This window comes from Orcinus orca, chromosome 11 (assembly GCF_937001465.1).
Source record: "Orcinus orca chromosome 11, mOrcOrc1.1, whole genome shotgun sequence".
NCBI classification, from domain to species: domain Eukaryota; kingdom Metazoa; phylum Chordata; class Mammalia; order Artiodactyla; family Delphinidae; genus Orcinus; species Orcinus orca.
Window position 1 is genome coordinate 92,110,977 of NC_064569.1, and position 15,643 is coordinate 92,126,619.

A 15,643-nucleotide genomic window follows, 5' to 3' on the forward strand; every position below is an offset into this window, starting at 1 on the left:
GTTCATGCCAGCCTGCCACTCACCAGCTGTGTGAGTCCAGCAGGTCACTTCACTTCTGTGTCCTCGTCTGTAAAGTGGATACAGTAACAGCGACCTCTCAGTGCTGCTAAAAGCACCAATGAATATTGGCTTGGCCAAACAGTTCGTTTGGGTTTTCCGTAAGATGTTACAGAAAAACCCGAACGAACTGTTTGGCCAACCCGATATAATAGATGCATAAAGCATCTGGAATAGAAGATGCTGGGCCAACTTTTAAGCCCGACTGTGGGGTCCGCAAAGAATTTATGTGGGGAAAGAACCCAGCTCTCCTCACCCCCCCACCCCCAAAGGCAGAATGAAAGAATATTAGAAAACAGATACAGGTAAAGGCTATAGGAATTTGGGGAGGGAGAAGTTCCTTTTCCTGTCAGCTGTTTGATAACCCAAACTGGACAAAGGGAAAACAATGTGGCGATCAAATGGGAGGACCGCTGATTTGGGGTATCACTATTTTCCCAGTGACCTCGAACTTGACCTTCCCAAACACAGAGTAACTTGGCCAAAGAACTTCTTTACTGAACTCCCGTTTGTAGGTCTCCCAGGAAGGGCAAAGTAGGGCGGGGCTGGAGAAGGCGGGAGAGAGGGCGTCGGCTGACCCTCACCCCTGGCCAGACTCACGCGGGGCGGGGCGGACTACAACTCCCGGCATGCCCGGCGCGCGGTACATGCCCGCCTCCAGCCGCCTTGCAGGCAGGATGCAGACGCTGGGAAGAGCGATGAGGATGGAGGCCCGCGAGGCAGCGCCGCCGGCGGGGGCGGGCGGCTGGAGCAAGTGGGTGAGGCTCAACGTGGGGGGCACGGTGTTCCTGACCACCCGGCAAACGCTGTGCCGCGAGCAGAAGTCCTTCCTCAGCCGCCTGTGCCAGGGGGAAGAGCTGCAGTCTGACCGGGTGAGGCCCGCGGGGTGGGCGGCGGTCGGGGATCCTTAGGTCGCCGGAATCTGGTTGTCCAGCCTGGCCCGCCCGCGGGGCTGGAAACCCGGCTGGGTTTATTTCCGAAGAGCTGGAGGCGGGAAGAACTGGCCGGAGGAGGGGAGAAGGAAATGGATCGGAGAGTGAGGGATGTGCCCATTGCCGTGGCAACAGGACAACGCCGGGCTGCGCCCATTTGGAGTTTTTGAGCGCTGATCTGGGCTCCCAACCCAGGAGGCTGATGGATGGGGACTCTCCCCCTCCTTTGGGGCGGTGGGAAGAGACAGACACCTAGGGCATTCTCTTCTGCCCAAACTGGACTCCTGCACCACGGAAGGAGTTACTGAGTCTGCTTTTCCCCGCCTCCCCGCCCTTTGGGGTATGGGTAGCCTTGGAGTACAGGGAGCTGGGTGGAGAAATCCCGGGGTGCCTTCTCAGCTGGGCTTCATCAGGTAGGAGCGCTGGCCTGGGGCACCATTTCTGGGTTCCCATCTCGGCTCTGCTGCAAACCTCCTGCATGACCTTGGGTCAAACCCTATCCTGCTCAGCCTTCTGTCTGTAACCCCAGAGGGCTGGCCTGGCGATGACCTCTAAGGCCCCCTCTCTCCTGTTGCCTGACCCTCTGATGCTGTGACCTTGGGCAAGTCCCCTCACCTGGTGATGTCTCCGTTTCCTCTCTGTAGAGTTGTATTGATGCCTGCTCTGCCTCCCTGCAGGCTGAGGGTATCCAATGAGATAGTGGCTCTTTTGGAAACTTGTAAACATCCCCAGAATGCCAGGGGATCTGGTGGAGACAGTGTAGGGCTGGCTTCAGGGAATAACCTCCAAGAGGGACAATCCCTGAGCCCTACGCTGGGTCAGGTGCCACTCAGACCTCACGGGATGCTCACATGCTCTCCAGTTATGGCAAAGAAGAGGGTGGCTCCGAGAGGCCACATCACTGGCCCAAGGTCACACAGTCAGGAAAAAGCCGGGGCAGGGTTTGAACCTAGGTGCATCTGACCCCAAAGCCTTTTTACTCCATCAGGACACTCTGTTCTGGGGAAGAGCAGACACTCCGCCCCCTCCCGCCCTCCCTCTGATCCTTCACTGGGACTGAAGTGAGAGGTCAGGCAGGGGAGCGGGGCTCACTCTTCTCTCACTGCCTGTGCCCCTCACCTTTGTAGGATGAGACCGGGGCCTACCTCATCGACCGTGACCCCACCTACTTCGGGCCCATCCTCAACTTCCTCCGGCATGGCAAGCTGGTGCTGGACAAGGACATGGCTGAGGAGGGTGAGTTGGTCCCGGGGAGGCCGGGGCCCATACCCTAGCCCTGCCCTCTGCAGTCTGCCGGGGCCTCCTGTGGAGGCGCAGAGCCATTTCGGCTGTCCTCAGGGGACATCTGCTTTCTTCCATGTTTCCTGCTTCTTCTCATTCCTGAGAGGACTGACTCCCAAAGCCTGTGTCCAGGCTGAGCCTAGGAACTGTGCCAAGGTGACTGGCCCATGCTTCCACTGGGTGCTGCTGGGGAGGTGACAGAAACACGGAAGCAGAGGATAGAGGGAGCCAGTGAGGCTGGGCAGGGATGCCCTTTCCCCTGGCCTTCTGGGAAGCCAGTTGTGGGTGGAGATGGCCATGGGGAGAGGTGTGGCTCTCTTTGTCTGGGTGATGGGGTATCTCAGATGCGTGGTGAGGGCTCACGTGGGTCCGCAGGTGTGTCGAGTGGGTGACTCCTTGCCCAGATCCGGCAGCCCCTGCAGCACAGTTGTGGGTGAAGGCAGGGGTGGGCGGAGCCTGCTCTCCAGCAGGGCTTTGGTCCCTCCCAGGCCTGGCTGGCTGAGGCCCTGTAGATGCACACTTCTGGGCCCAACAGACAGTGGGGAGAAAGACCGGTTGCCTGCCTGGGAGAAAGGCTTGTTGGCAGAGCCCCTGCCAGGAGCAAGGGGTGCCAAGTCCACTTTTCCGTAGGACACAGGGTGTGGCTCTGGGTCACCTGACCCAGCCAGGCCAGCTTGGACATGTCACTTCTCCTTTCTGAGTCTCCACTTGTGTATATAAAGGAGGGGCGGTGATCTACATTAGGGACATGTTCTGGGAAAACCAGATGTCATGAGTCCCGGGGCTTGTACCCTGGAGGTGTCTAGCACAGCCCCTCCCTCCTCACTCGGGCCCACGGTCTTCCCTCCTGACCCCTGTGGGACACAGTGATCTAGAAGCCAGGTGGCTCCCCAGAAGGCCACAGCTTCAAAATCAGAGCCCGCTGTAGGCATCGGCTCTGCGGAGCCCCACAGCTTTCCCGGCAGCCCCTGGGGCAGCAGGTACCATGGGCGTGGCCTGGGCCCAGGAGTGGGTCCCATGGGGAGGGCAGGTAAACACTCCAGCGTCACGGCCAACACCTGTTGACAGGTTCTGGGTCTGTCAAGCCCTGGCACTCCCAGCACCTTTAGACAGGGCTAGAGCCCCGATCCAAGGGGCCAGGGGATCCAGGAGGAAACTGACTAGTTGTGTGACACCTGGAAAGTCACTTATCCCTCTGTGCCTCCATGCCTGCATCTGCGGAATGGGGTGACAATAGCACCCACCTTGCTGAGCTGCTGTGAGGATAAAAGGAGCTAATGCAAGTGCGTCACTTAGCACAGTGCCTGGCACTGAGGACCCGTGATGCAGAGTTAGTTGTCTGTCATCTGCAGGGCTCCACGGGGGGCATCCTGGCAGTAGCACTCGCTCACTGTGTCCTCTGTATTAGGTGGGTGTGGGCGCCGGGGACACCAGACATGGGCCCTGTCCCCGGGGAGCCCAGAGTCCAGTCGTGGAAAGGACAGGAAGTGTCTCTGCCCCGCAGGAGCTTAGGGGAGTCCTAAGGCCGAGGGTTGTCCCCTTCACTGGAGAGGGCACTCGCTCAGTCTCTAAGACTCTCAGTCTCCTTAACTGTATGGGGACAATAACGCCTGCTTCCTCCATGACCCTGGGGCTTGTGGTGAGCACGGGAGGGGCTTTGCAAACTGTGAAGTGTAGGGATTGGAGAGATGCACGTGCACAAAGATTATGCATTTAGGAGGCAGAGGAACTTGAGTGTGAATCCCAGCTCTGCCGAGTGCCAGGTGTGTGGCCCTGCACAGCTGCTGCTTTGCCTGGTCCTCAGTTTCCCTGTTTGTTCAGTGGGGGTGATGAAAGTACCTAATTCTTGTGCTGAGAATTAACTGCAGTGAAGAGTGTGACATGCCTGGCACGGTGCCTGGCACTTAGCGTGTGCTTCATAAATGGGAACATGTAATCGGGAGCCACCCGAGCCCCTTCTCACTGTGGCATAGGGTCCAGTCCCAACGGGCCCACTGCCTCTGGATAGCCCCAGACTAGAGGGCTGGCAGCCACTCCTGGGTCCTGTGCTCGGCACAGCAGGGATATAGTGCCCCTGAATGGCAGCCTCTCACCCCTACTACAGGGAGTGTGGGACCCAAGGAAGGAAGTGTTCCCTCTTGCCTGACCCCAACTCAGAGGCTCATCACCCTTGTGTGACTGGAGCAGGGGGTGGAGGTGGAGGGGACAAGGTGAGAACGGGGCACGGGGGCAGTGGGAGTGACGGGGGTGGGGTGCTGCTCTGTCTGTGCCAGGGGTCCTGGAGGAAGCGGAGTTCTACAACATCGGCCCGCTGATCCGGATCATCAAAGACCGGATGGAGGAGAAGGATTATACCGTCACACAGGTCGGGGGGCTGCAGGGCAGCGGGGCGGCATCCCTGGCCTGGGCAGGGGGTGGCGGGGATGGGGGAGGGGGGTCAGGAGGAAGGTTGGGAGAGGCAGAGCCAGTTTTCCTGGGGGAGGCCACGCTCTCCTATAAGGGGAGGAGTGGTTGTCCAGCTCCCAAACTGTTCAGCAAAGCCCCAGACTGGGAGACAGACTCGGGGTTCTTTCCCTGCCTCGGTTCTGTTTGCTGTGTGACCTTGAGCCAATCACACCCTCTCTGGACCTTGATTTCCTCTTGTGGAATATAGAGGTGCTGAGAACTGCCCACCCTTCCCTTCCTCCCAGGCAAAATGGGGTCACTGTGGAGGTACAGGGGGCCCTGTGGGAGGCAATGTGGGATTATTACATCGTCCACTTCATGGGCTCAGGTGGTCCCCTGGAGGTCACGGCACAAGCTTCTGGAGCTGGTGTTTCTGAGCTTGGACCCTAGGCCTAAGTGGCCAGGCTGTAGGAGGAGCTGGAGAGATTCTCTGCCCACCTTGGGGGAGACGTGGAGGGTGGGAAATGGGTAGTAAGGCACCGTCTCCCAGCCCCAGGAGATTGAAGAGAGGGTGCCCCGCGTCCCCTGGAGGACCTGCCTCAATTAGTGCCCCAGGATGTCCCCTAAGCCCCTCCTGCTTTCCCACTTGTATCACCTGTGTTCCAATTCTGGCTCTGCTACTCTTTAGCTGGGTGACCTTGGGCAAGTAACTGACCCTCTCTGAACTTCCATGAACATCCCATAACTCCTAGGGTTTTTGGAGGGATTAAGTGAGAACATGCACGTCGAGTGCCTGGCACATAGTAGGTACTCAGAACATGGCTCCCATCTCCCCTCCCCCACTTCTGTCCTTCTTGGGGGTAGATGGTGGGGGGAGGACAGGTGCTCTTTCTGCCCCCGGGGTGCCTGGCACTCCCACAGGTGCCCTCCACGTCCCCCCTCTGCCTGCAGGTCCCACCCAAGCACGTGTACCGCGTGCTGCAGTGCCAGGAGGAGGAGCTTACGCAGATGGTCTCCACCATGTCCGATGGCTGGCGCTTCGAGCAGGTGGGCTGGGCCACACCCCCAGGCAAAGCAGGCCCCTCCCTTCCCACAGACCCAGCCTTGGGGTGCCCACTGCAGCCCCCACCCGGGGTCTTAAGACAGACTAAACAAGATTCAGAAAGGCCACACTTGGCAGCAGACTGACCAGGAAGGAGAGGGGAGGGAAGCCCCGGTGGCCGCAGGGCAGCTCCTGGGAATCATCTTTAATGGGAGTCCTCCCAGCAACCAGGTAGTGGTCTACACTGTAGTGTGTGAGTCTCTGGCCCCCAAGCGACAGCTCTGGTGCGAGAAGACAAGATCCACATGGGAGAGCGGAGGTCCCCTTGGGGCCACACCTTGTGTAACAATTCCACAGGCATAGATTCCAGGTCCCCGCAAGGGACATGCCCAGTTCCAAGCATTGCCACATTCAGGGCAGCCCAGAGCAGCGGCTTCCCATGAGGTATTTATGGTGACCTGTACTTCCTCCCAGTACCTATGCAGTTTACCAGCAGGAGAGATTTTTATCATAAACGGTGTTGCCCTAGTAATGCAGCTGACGTCACACCTCTCTGAGGTTTCCAGAGGATCAGAGCCAACATGTTAACCCAAGGTCAAATTTGCCCTTAGAGAAGGGGAAGGGTTGGGTTACCCTTTATCCTTACAAGCTCCCTTGCATCTGGAGGTTGAAGAAGGCCAGGCTTCCCAGGATGGCTGGGCAGGATGAAGGAACTAGTCCAGTCCAGGAGCCGGAAGCCTGGATTCATATCTAGACCTCGCCACTGACATGCTGTGTGAACTTGAGCAAGGCGTATCTCTCTGGGCCTCAGTTTCCTAATCTGTGACATGGACCAGTAGTGCTTCCTTTGCAGGAATGTTGTGTAGATTAGAAAGACCATGGATAAAGTCCCTAGCCCAGAGTAGGCCTCTAACCATTGGAGCCAGCTCGCATCCTGTGAATTAATAGAAGCATTTAAGTCTATAGGACCCCTGGGAGGACTCGGGGTCCCAGATTCAAATCGTGAATTTGAACCCATTCACATTCAGATTCTTCCTGGCTGTGGGACTTCACCACCTCTCCAAACCTCGTCTGCCGGAGGGGCTGAGTTTTCCTCTCTGTCTGCAGGATGAGGGTTCCTGGGGGCCGAACGAGACCCATCTTGTGCAGGACCTTTATCAGTCAGAAGGGGCCCTGCAGGTGTGGTTATTTTAGGGACCCCAGAACAAAGGTGGGGCCACTCTTGAAAGCCTAAGGGAGTCTTTGGCAACTGCATGGGCTCTCAAAGGCTGAGCGGGCATGTCAGGGACCGCTGGCGTAAGGAACGGGCGACCTGTTCTACCTCTGCTTCCAACAGTGAACAGAATATTCTGTGGAGCTCCACCAGGTCATGCCAACCCCATCCTGCAGCCTGGTTCTGGGGCCGCCTCAGCCACATCTGGGACAGAGGGAGACAGCCTGCCCGTTACAGGCCTCTGCCTGCTTTTAGGACGTTGCCTGCTAGATATGGGAGAGGAACAGCGGTGCTAACCCTCCTCCTCTAAGGACCAGGTCCAGCCAAGCCACGTCGGGGGCCTGGCCCTGGAATAGCCCAGAGCCATAGGCGGGGGCGGAGGGGGAGAGGACTCTGACTTTGCGCCAGAGGCGTCCTCCGGAAACCCAGGGATGGGCCTGAGTGGGACAGCAAGGTCAGGGCACAGCTGACAAGTGCCGGTGTCCGCCCACCCCGTCCCCTCAACCCCGTCCTATCGTTTTCTCCCCATGCTCCGCCCCTCCAGCTGGTGAGCATCGGCTCCTCCTACAACTACGGCAGCGAGGACCAGGCAGAGTTCCTGTGCGTGGTGTCCAAGGAGCTCTATAGCTCCCCGCACGGACTGAGCTCCGAGTCCAGCCGCAAAACCAAGGTGAGCCCTCTGCCCCAGCCCCTGCCCTGCCCCAACCTCAGCCTCCCTGCCTTTCCTCCCTCCCCTCGCCGCCCTCCACGTAGCCATCCGAGCTTCTTTTTCCCTCCCGCTGCACACGCCTGACCCCCTGCTCACAGCCAATGCCATCCATCCCATGCCACCCACCGTCCTGCCTGCTCACGCCAGTTACCCAGGCCCAGACTTGGGGGACAACGAGATGAGATTATCCCCAGGGCACGGCGAGGGTGGACTTAGATGCCACTTGGATGGTGGTCGCATGGTGGCCACGGGGCAGCATAGCACAAGGGGGAGTGCACTGGACTAGGGGTCTGGGCGTGGTGTGAGCGCTCTGCGTGACCTTGGACAAGTCCCACCCCCTCTGGGCACCTTGGTTGTGTTCTCAGAGGAGTGAGAGGGGTGGACCCCCAGCTTGCAACTTCTGGGATCCAAAGGGCCCATTTATTTCCCAGGGGCCTGGGCTGGGGCAGGGAAGCCGAACCGTTAATCCTGCCCCTCCCGCAGGCTCCCTCCTAGGACTCAGCATCAGAGGGGTCTGCAGCCCTTGGGGTCCGGCCCTGTGTTTCCACCCTGGCATGTGAGGCAGCATCAGCTGGCTGGGGGGGAGGGGGCTCATCGGAGGTCCTGCCACCCTGGACGCAGAGCTGATCGGAAGCCTGAGGGGCCTTTGGTAGGACCAGTGGGGCAGGCAGCTAGGCAGGCTGGGAAGAAGGGAGACCGTTCCTTCTAGGAGCCTGTCCCTATGTGCCGGAGACTTAGGAACTCCGCTTCCCGTCTGGCCGTCTGCCTCCCTGGGCTGTGACTTCCCCTGCCCACCCCAGCCCCTTGGGGGCCAGCGGCCGGCGCGGCCTTGCAAGGGTGCAAGGTGAGCTGGCGGCTCCTGCGTCTCTGGGAGAGACCTCAGGACCTGGGGTGCGAGAGCCTGGTGCCGACATCTCAGATCTGCCTGGGCCTCCCCTGGCCTCATTTCTGCTCTGGGTCGGTCCTCCTAAAACGAGGCCTTCCCAGGCAGCCCTCAAGGCTGCCCTGGCCACACACCCACCGCCTTCCTCTGACACCCCTCCCCCAGCCTTGCTCCACGTCCCAGCAGCCAGGCCCACCCGTGAGCATCCTCAGCAGGACCCCACCCTCTGCTGGTTCCCCCAGGCCCCTCGCAGGCTTCCCTGGGGATCCGACAAGATGCCCCGGCTTATGTGGCTGTAGCACTCCCCTCCCCGGGAGGTGCCCCTCGCCCGTCCCCTTCACGCTGAGATGGGGGCCTGCGGGGACAGCCGCCAGCGGGCCCGGCCCCCTCGTTAGCTCTGCGCTCTTTCTTCCCTGGGTCTGCCGGCTGGTCCACAGCGCGCGGAGGAGCAGCTGGAGGAGCGGCAGCGGCAGGAGGTGGAGGTGGCACAGGTGCAGGTGGAGGTGGAGGCAGATACGCAGCAGAAAGGTGCAGCCAACCCCCGAGGAGAACGATCGCTAATAAAGGCCGTGCCTCCCGCCGGCTCCCCACTGGAGCCCGCTGCGGAGCCTGGGGTCCCGGGACGGCCGGGGGGCGGGCCCTCCAGGGTTAGCTCAGCCGCGTGCCTGGCGCCTCACCTGCATAACCATCCCTTCTCTCACTTTCTCTTTGCAGCCCAGTCATCTCAGGATCCCGCTAACCTTTCCTCCCTCTCACCACCGCCTCCTCCTCCTCCGCTTCCCGCCGGAGGTCCTGCCTCATCTTCATCCACCTCTTCTTCCTCCTGGATCTCATCTGCACCCTGCCTCTTCCCTCTCTGCCCCTGTCCGGGTTTTCTCTCTGCCTGCTCACACCTCCATCCCGGGGCTGCTGTGGTCCCAGCCTCCTGTGCCCTCCACCCAGGTGCCCCGGCACCGCATCCCAGAGCATCCCGCCTGCCGCCTCCCGCACCCCTTCTGCCACCTCCCGCCTCCGGGCCCGGGGCAGAGGGGCACAGCTGCACCTCCTTGGTGCCCGCCGACCCCGCCGGGCACATCTGAGGCCGGGCCACCCTGCTGCAGCGCCTCACCTCCTCACGTTTCCTCCTTGCAGGTTCCCGTCTGCGCCCCCTCAGACCTGAGGCTGCGCTTGCGGTGAGGGCTTCTCCTGGGCCCCTCGCCCGCCCCCAGAGCTGCCACGCCTGGTTTGTAGCTTGGCAGAGCTGGAGGCAGGGGCGGAAGCCAGGAGGGTGCTCATCTCTTGTATTTTTGGACTTGAGCCGAACTTCCGGCTGATTTTCTCCCCTCCCCCAAGTCTCTCAGCCTATCTTGGCCTTGGGGATGAGGCTCTGAGATGAGACAAAAGGGGGAGGAAATTCTTTCCCACCTGCCCAGCAGCATCAGAGCCACACTGGGAAGGAGGGAAGGGAAACGGAAGCCAGGTGCCCTGACCTCATCCCTGCATCACAGCCTCGAGGCACTGGGTTCCCTGTTGCTGCGGGGGTGGGAAGGACAGGCCACACTTGGATTCCCTCGGCCTAGGAGGAGGCAGCCGGAGCTGGCTGAGGATTGGGCTGTGGCAGAAATAGCCCTGGCCAGGTGCCCACAAGCCCCCACTCAGTCTTATCTGCCTGCTGTCTGACCTTGGGCAAGTCACTGTCCCTCTCTGGGCCACAGTTGCCTCAAACATGGGGACGGACAGCTGCTCTCTGTGACCTTTTGCCTAAGACAGTGGTGACCAGCCTCTGGGCCTCGACCCCCTGGCCAGAGCCTTGGCAGGATGTGGCCTCCTAGGCAGCCAACCCCCCGGCCCAAGGTGGGGCATGGGGCCCCCGAATGGGCGAGCTGGGTCCTCTCCCCGCTTCCCCTCCTGCTCAGCTCTGAATACACTTTTTCTGGGCCTCAGCCCCCCTCCTTCCCCCCAGAAAGGACCTCGTGACTCACCTGACTCTTTCTCTCTCCCTCTCTCCCCACCCCTCCCTCCCTCCATTCCAATCTCCTCTCCACCCTGCTCCTGGCCCTGCACTACCCCTTCCTCACCGGCCTCACCCTCTCATCCTCCTCCCGGTGTTCTGACCACTCCCCACCCCGTCTCCCTGCCCCCTCTTATTTTCTAGCTGTTACAAGCCAGAGGCACCCGGATGTGAGGCCCCGGATCGCCTCCAGGGACTTGGGGTTCCGTTCTGAAATCCTTTATTTTTGTACCACGGGGTGGGCCCCCAGCCCGAGGCGGAGGAAGAGCTCTCCCCGCTGTCACCTCTGTCTACACCTGCGGGGCTATGATTTACCCCTGCTTCCGGGGGCCGGGTGGGGGCCCACTGGGACCTCGCAAGGCCTGATGTGGGCCCTGGGACCCCTGGGCGGAGCCGCCTGCGGGTGGTCAAAGTGTGGCGCTGTCCAGCTGTGTCTCCCAGGCCCCTACGTCCCCTCCCTCAGGTCCCCCCGCTGCATGGCAGATGCGCTCCCCCCGCAGCCCAGTCACATCACCTCCTTTGGTCTCCCTGTCTGTCACATGGGTTCACTTCCTGCCCTACCTACCTCAGGTTTGCTGTGATTTTAACGAGAGGAGCAAAGGTCCCCGAAAGCCCTCAGGGGGGGCACAAGGCGCAGACTCGGACCTGCCCGGCCCAGGATGGAGACTGAGGGACTGGTGGGCGATGAAGGGCGTGGCGTTAGCGCTGTTGAAGGAGGGGGTGGGTGACTCGGCCTTCACCTTGCCTGCTCTCCGCGCCCCTGCTGTCTGTACTGCCGGCCGCACAGTGCCCTGGCCAGGAGGAAGGGAGGCATTGGTTCAGCAGGGGCAGCGGGGCCACTCAGGAGCTGGTGACAGGGGAAAGGGAGAGTCTGGGGTGGCAGGGGCTGAGCAAGGGGCCCCTCCTGCATTTATGGCCTCCCCAGCTGGACACTTGCTTCCCAGCGGTGTCCAACACCACCGTGTAATAAAACCTGAAGAAACAGCCAGCCCGGCTGTCTCCCTCTCTTTCTCTGGGCCACGTTTGGGGACAGGTGGTGTAGACAGCCCAAAGGTAATGGGGCTTTTTCATAAAACCCAGGGACCCCGCCCTGTTGTCACTCTCCCATGTGTGCTGGGGGGGTGCACATCACGGTTGCATCCTCTGTCCCGTGGCCGGACACCGAGGGTACCAGCTCTGCCTTGCTGGGTGAACTTTGGAAAGTACCTTCCCCTCTCTGGGCCTCAGTTTCCTCAACAGTAAAGTGACGGGGTGGACCAGGTGACTTCTAAGGCCCCGCCGCCTGGAGTCACGCAGGTCTCTTCCGGCCTCCAGGCAGACCTAGATTAGCTGGGGTGCTGAGGGCTAGGGAATTGGGCCTCTGGGAATCAGAATACCAGGTCCTCCCAAGCCTGGCTCCCTACGTCCCAATTCCCAGTCTCACCTCGCCATTCAGGTAAGGTGCTCTCCTTTCTGGCTTCACCCTACCACCTCAGCTCCCTCCTAACCTAGCAGGACGTCCCCTCTGCTTCCTGCTGTGATAGCTTCTGGTCACCTCCACCCTCTGCCCCAAGTCCTAGGAAATACAACCCCCAGTCTCCCCTCCATCTTCTCGCAGAGTCTGACGGGACCCCCACCCTGCCTGGCCAGTTCCTTCACCTCCCGGGTCCTACTGAGTGTCTGCCTGGCTCCCCAGCCCCGCCCCCCCAGCAGTTCAGCGCTGCCAGGGGACATCTCTGCAAAGCAGTGCTCCCCTAGACCGAAGCCTCCCGGGGGGACCTCACCACTCGCCCTGGGGCCACGCGGCTCTCTGAAGTTGACCTCGCTTTTTGTGTCCAGCTTTGCTTGCAAAAGAGTTACCAGGAGCCTTGTTAAAAGGACAGATTACCCCCTACCCCCTAATTCCTACTAAGGCCATGAACTTGCACTTTAGCAAAGCACCCTCCAGCAGTGTTCTCCCCCTCTGAGATCCCCGAGAGGCCACCCGGGGTAGTCCTGCCCCCACCCCAAAGGTGTCCCCCCATAGCGTCTGCTCTGTCATCTCCACAGGCAGGACCCAGCGGGTGGAGGGCTCTCCACACATGGATGCGATGGCCGTTCCCTGTCTACCTTTGAAAACCCTCTCGACACTAGGCCCCCTCCAAGGCTCCCCGCTTCCTTCTCCTCCCAGCTAGGCTCCAAGAAAGACTTGTCCGCCCTTGACACCCCCCTTCCTCCCCTCCACCAGGGCCTGGCCCTGTAGGCCTCCCTGACCACGCCCACTCAGGCCACAGCCCTGGCTGCTAAGACCCCACCCCCCTCAGTTCCCCTCAGCCTCCTACTCCGGACCCGCACGTCTGCAGTCTGTGTCTCCCCCACCTCCTCCGTCTTCCCTGGACCACCGCCCTTGCAGGGCCGCCCTAAAATCCCTCCTCCAAACCCCTCTCAAGTTCCGCCTGCCTCCTGGACATCTCCCTCCCAGAAGCATCCCAAGTTCATGACACCTTCCCAGAGCTTTTCCCTCCCCAGGTGCCCTGGGTGGGAGCGGTCCTGGGTGACTCCTCCCTCACGTCACCCCATCCACTGAGGCACCTGGAGGACAGTAAGGGTCCTTCAACCCTATGTCCATCCTCCTTGCCCTGCTCCATCCAGGACCCATCCTCTTCTCCCTGGAATTCCACAGTGGCCTCCTTACCGGCCTCCCTGCCTCCCACTTCCTCCAGGCTGGTGCCGGTGGTGGTTCTAAAATGGGAATCCATCCTGTGTCAGTCACTTCCCTGCTCTAGAGCCTTCCACGGCTTCCCAGAGCGCCCAGGGTCAATTCATAGCTCCACTCCAAGCGCTTTGCCGTCTAATCTCAGTTTGCCCCTCCCCATGCATTCCTTTTTAGCCCTACCACCCACCCCACCACCACCCCTGCCAACCTCTGTTCCAACTAAAAACAACTTACTGTTCCCTAACAGGCCACTGACTTTGGGGACTGTTGCCTTTGCACATGCTGTTCCCCTGCCTGGAATGCTCTTCCCCACCTTGGCCACCTTTGAACCCCAAGTCTCCTCCAGGCAGCTTTCCCGAGTTGCAGTCTACCCCAAAGCCCCTTCACCCTGGGTCAGCATCCCCACCCCTCCCGAGATGAGGAGCCAAGTTCTGTGCAGCTCTGTGACCCCACTGCGGCCCTTGGCACGTGGTAGGAGCCTGGAGCTGCTCGCTGAATAAATGACTCAGAATGCAGAGGCAGTGCTGTGCCAGAGGGGAAGCGGTAGCCTGGGAATCAGGAGATGGGGCTTCCGCTCCAGGCTCCACTCCTGACCCCTCCCTGGTGCGATCATGACACTCTCTGCCCCTCAGCTTCCTTCCAGGCTTCCAGAAGGAGTGCATCACTTGTCCCAGCCCTCACTCTGACCTGAGGGGCACCAAACCATTGCCTTCCTGGGGTTGCTCCCAGGACCTAGGCAGCTGCCCTGGAGGCCGCCGCTGCCCCCACTGACCGCCCCCACCCCTTGGTCTTCTGGACGCTTAGCCAACAGGCTGAGCAGATAACAGGGGCTGCTCAGTCAAAGGCATGAGATTGGTGCCCGGGGCCCCATTCAATCCCCAGAACAGGACCTCGGGTCACACAGCTTTATTCCACAGGGCAGCTGGGCTCACCTCCAGGTGAGAGTGGGCAGTGAAGGCCCGAGGAACAGGTAGGCGTGGGAGGACCCTGGACCTGGGGCTCCCCACCCTTTGGCCTGCAGTGGCGGCTGGCCCACTTGGCTGTCTCCAGGGCTCTGAGGGCCCTTCCTGCGGGGGCACCTTCCTCCCCCACCCCTCAAGTTAGGCCAAGGGCTTCAAAGGCTGGAATCTGCTGTCTGGAGAGGATGCTGGCCCAGCAGCCTCTGCGCTGGGGCGGGGGCAGGCGGGGGGCCCGGCAGCCACATGACTGCTGCTCGACCCTTGCCCACCAAAGTCAGCAGCGGAGGAAGGGGAAGGAGGAGAGAGAATCAGGAGGGGACAGGCTGGATGTGAACCCCCCCAGCCGGGCCTGGTGACCATCCCAGGCCCTCAGGGGAAGTCTTGACCACCAGCTGATGGCCCCTCTCCCTCCTTGTGTCCTCACTGGGGCAGATGTCAGGCAACAGGTTGCGGGAGAGGAGAGACACCACCTCCTGTCCCCACGAGGCCCTGCCACCGGCAGAATACTTGCTCCCCTGCCTGGTGGGCGCCCTGGGCTCTCTGAGTCCAAGAGGTGGGGGCCCTTGCGCTGCGGGAGCAGCTTCTCAAGTCAGCACCTGCTGGATCCAGCCAATCACACCTGTGATGCGGGTGTAGACGCCGAAGTAGTTGGGCCGGCCGCAGCCCAGACCCCAGCTAACCAGCCCCGCCAGGAACCAGCGGCCACTGGGCTCCTTGCACACCAGCGGGCCGCCCGAGTCGCCCTGTAAGAGGGGAAGAGACAGGGCCACGTCAGGGTAGAGACATCCCCTTCCAGGCAAGGGTCCCGACTGCTGGGGATGCTCTGAGTGACACGTCCCCTTTGGAAGCCTCTGATAGATGGAGGCGGCCCAAACCAGCCCAGCCTGGCCTCCAGCAGGGCCTGGCTTTCGCGTGTCCCCGCGCCCTGCGCAGCCCCGCCTGCCTTCTGTGGGCTCTAGTCCTCTCTGCTGCCTCACTTGGGCAAAGCGCCTCGCGGAGGGCAAGGAGCAGAGCTGCGCTTGGGCCTCGGCCCTGCCCCCCCAGGGTCTCTTCTGATCTGGGGCCTGCAACCTGGAGCAAGTCTCTCAACTTCCCGAGCCTCAGTTTCCTCATCCATAAAGTGGGGACAGCCAAGCCCACCTTGCCGTGAGGCTGCAGCAGGCCCCGGGTGACGTGAGCAGCGCCCTCTCTCCCCGATCTGGCCCATCCCGCAGGAGTCACCTGGCAGGCATCCTTCTTGCCCCTGCGGTAGCCGGCGCACAGCATGCGGGGGGTCACCTGGTAGCGGTAGGCCTCGCTGCACAAGTCCTGCGGGATCAGCTGCACGTCCACCTTCTGCAGACCGTTGCTGGTGGGGCCTGCCCGGCGGTGTCGGGGGCAGAGGTGAGAAGATCTGAGGTGCCCGGGGCCCCCACTCTTCCCGTGGCTCCTCCTCTTGCATCTCAGGAGCCCCCTTCCTCGCTCCTGCTCTGCCCACCCTCCCATCCCCACCCTCCACGTCTCCATCACTCTGTCTGG

At 61.3% G+C, this 15,643-nt stretch overlaps 2 protein-coding genes across 10 annotated transcripts in view; one reads left to right on the plus strand and one right to left on the minus strand.

The window, feature by feature from the left end:
* The first annotated feature begins 714 nt into the window (after positions 1-714).
* KCTD17 (potassium channel tetramerization domain containing 17) lies at positions 715-11,480 on the plus strand. Of its 8 annotated transcripts, none has more exons than XM_033404987.2 (7): positions 715-929; positions 2,117-2,225; positions 4,544-4,635; positions 5,607-5,702; positions 7,455-7,580; positions 8,898-9,030; positions 9,217-9,716. In XM_033404987.2, the coding sequence occupies exons 1-7, from the start codon at positions 735-737 to the stop codon at positions 9,579-9,581; spliced, it is 1,116 nt and encodes a 371-aa protein (XP_033260878.1). In that variant the 5' UTR covers positions 715-734; the 3' UTR covers positions 9,582-9,716. The 8 variants fall into 8 exon arrangements, with proteins under 8 accessions (XP_033260878.1, XP_049550647.1, XP_033260876.1 ...); XM_049694690.1 differs by lacking the exon at positions 9,217-9,716 and adding an exon at positions 10,637-11,480 and having other exon boundaries at positions 716-929; XM_049694691.1 differs by lacking the exon at positions 9,217-9,716 and adding an exon at positions 10,637-11,480 and having other exon boundaries at positions 718-929; positions 8,940-9,030.
* A 2,644-nt stretch (positions 11,481-14,124) lies between these two features.
* TMPRSS6 (transmembrane serine protease 6) overlaps positions 14,125-15,643 on the minus strand; it is a 37,826-nt gene continuing 36,307 nt past the window's right edge. For both annotated transcript variants that reach the window (XM_033404984.2, XM_004279443.2), the window contains 2 exons: positions 15,347-15,483; positions 14,125-14,868 (listed from right to left, as the gene is read on the minus strand). In XM_033404984.2, coding sequence (XP_033260875.1) covers positions 14,710-14,868; positions 15,347-15,483 — 296 coding nt within the window. In that variant the 3' untranslated portion in view covers positions 14,125-14,709. The remainder of the gene's footprint in view (positions 14,869-15,346; positions 15,484-15,643) is intronic.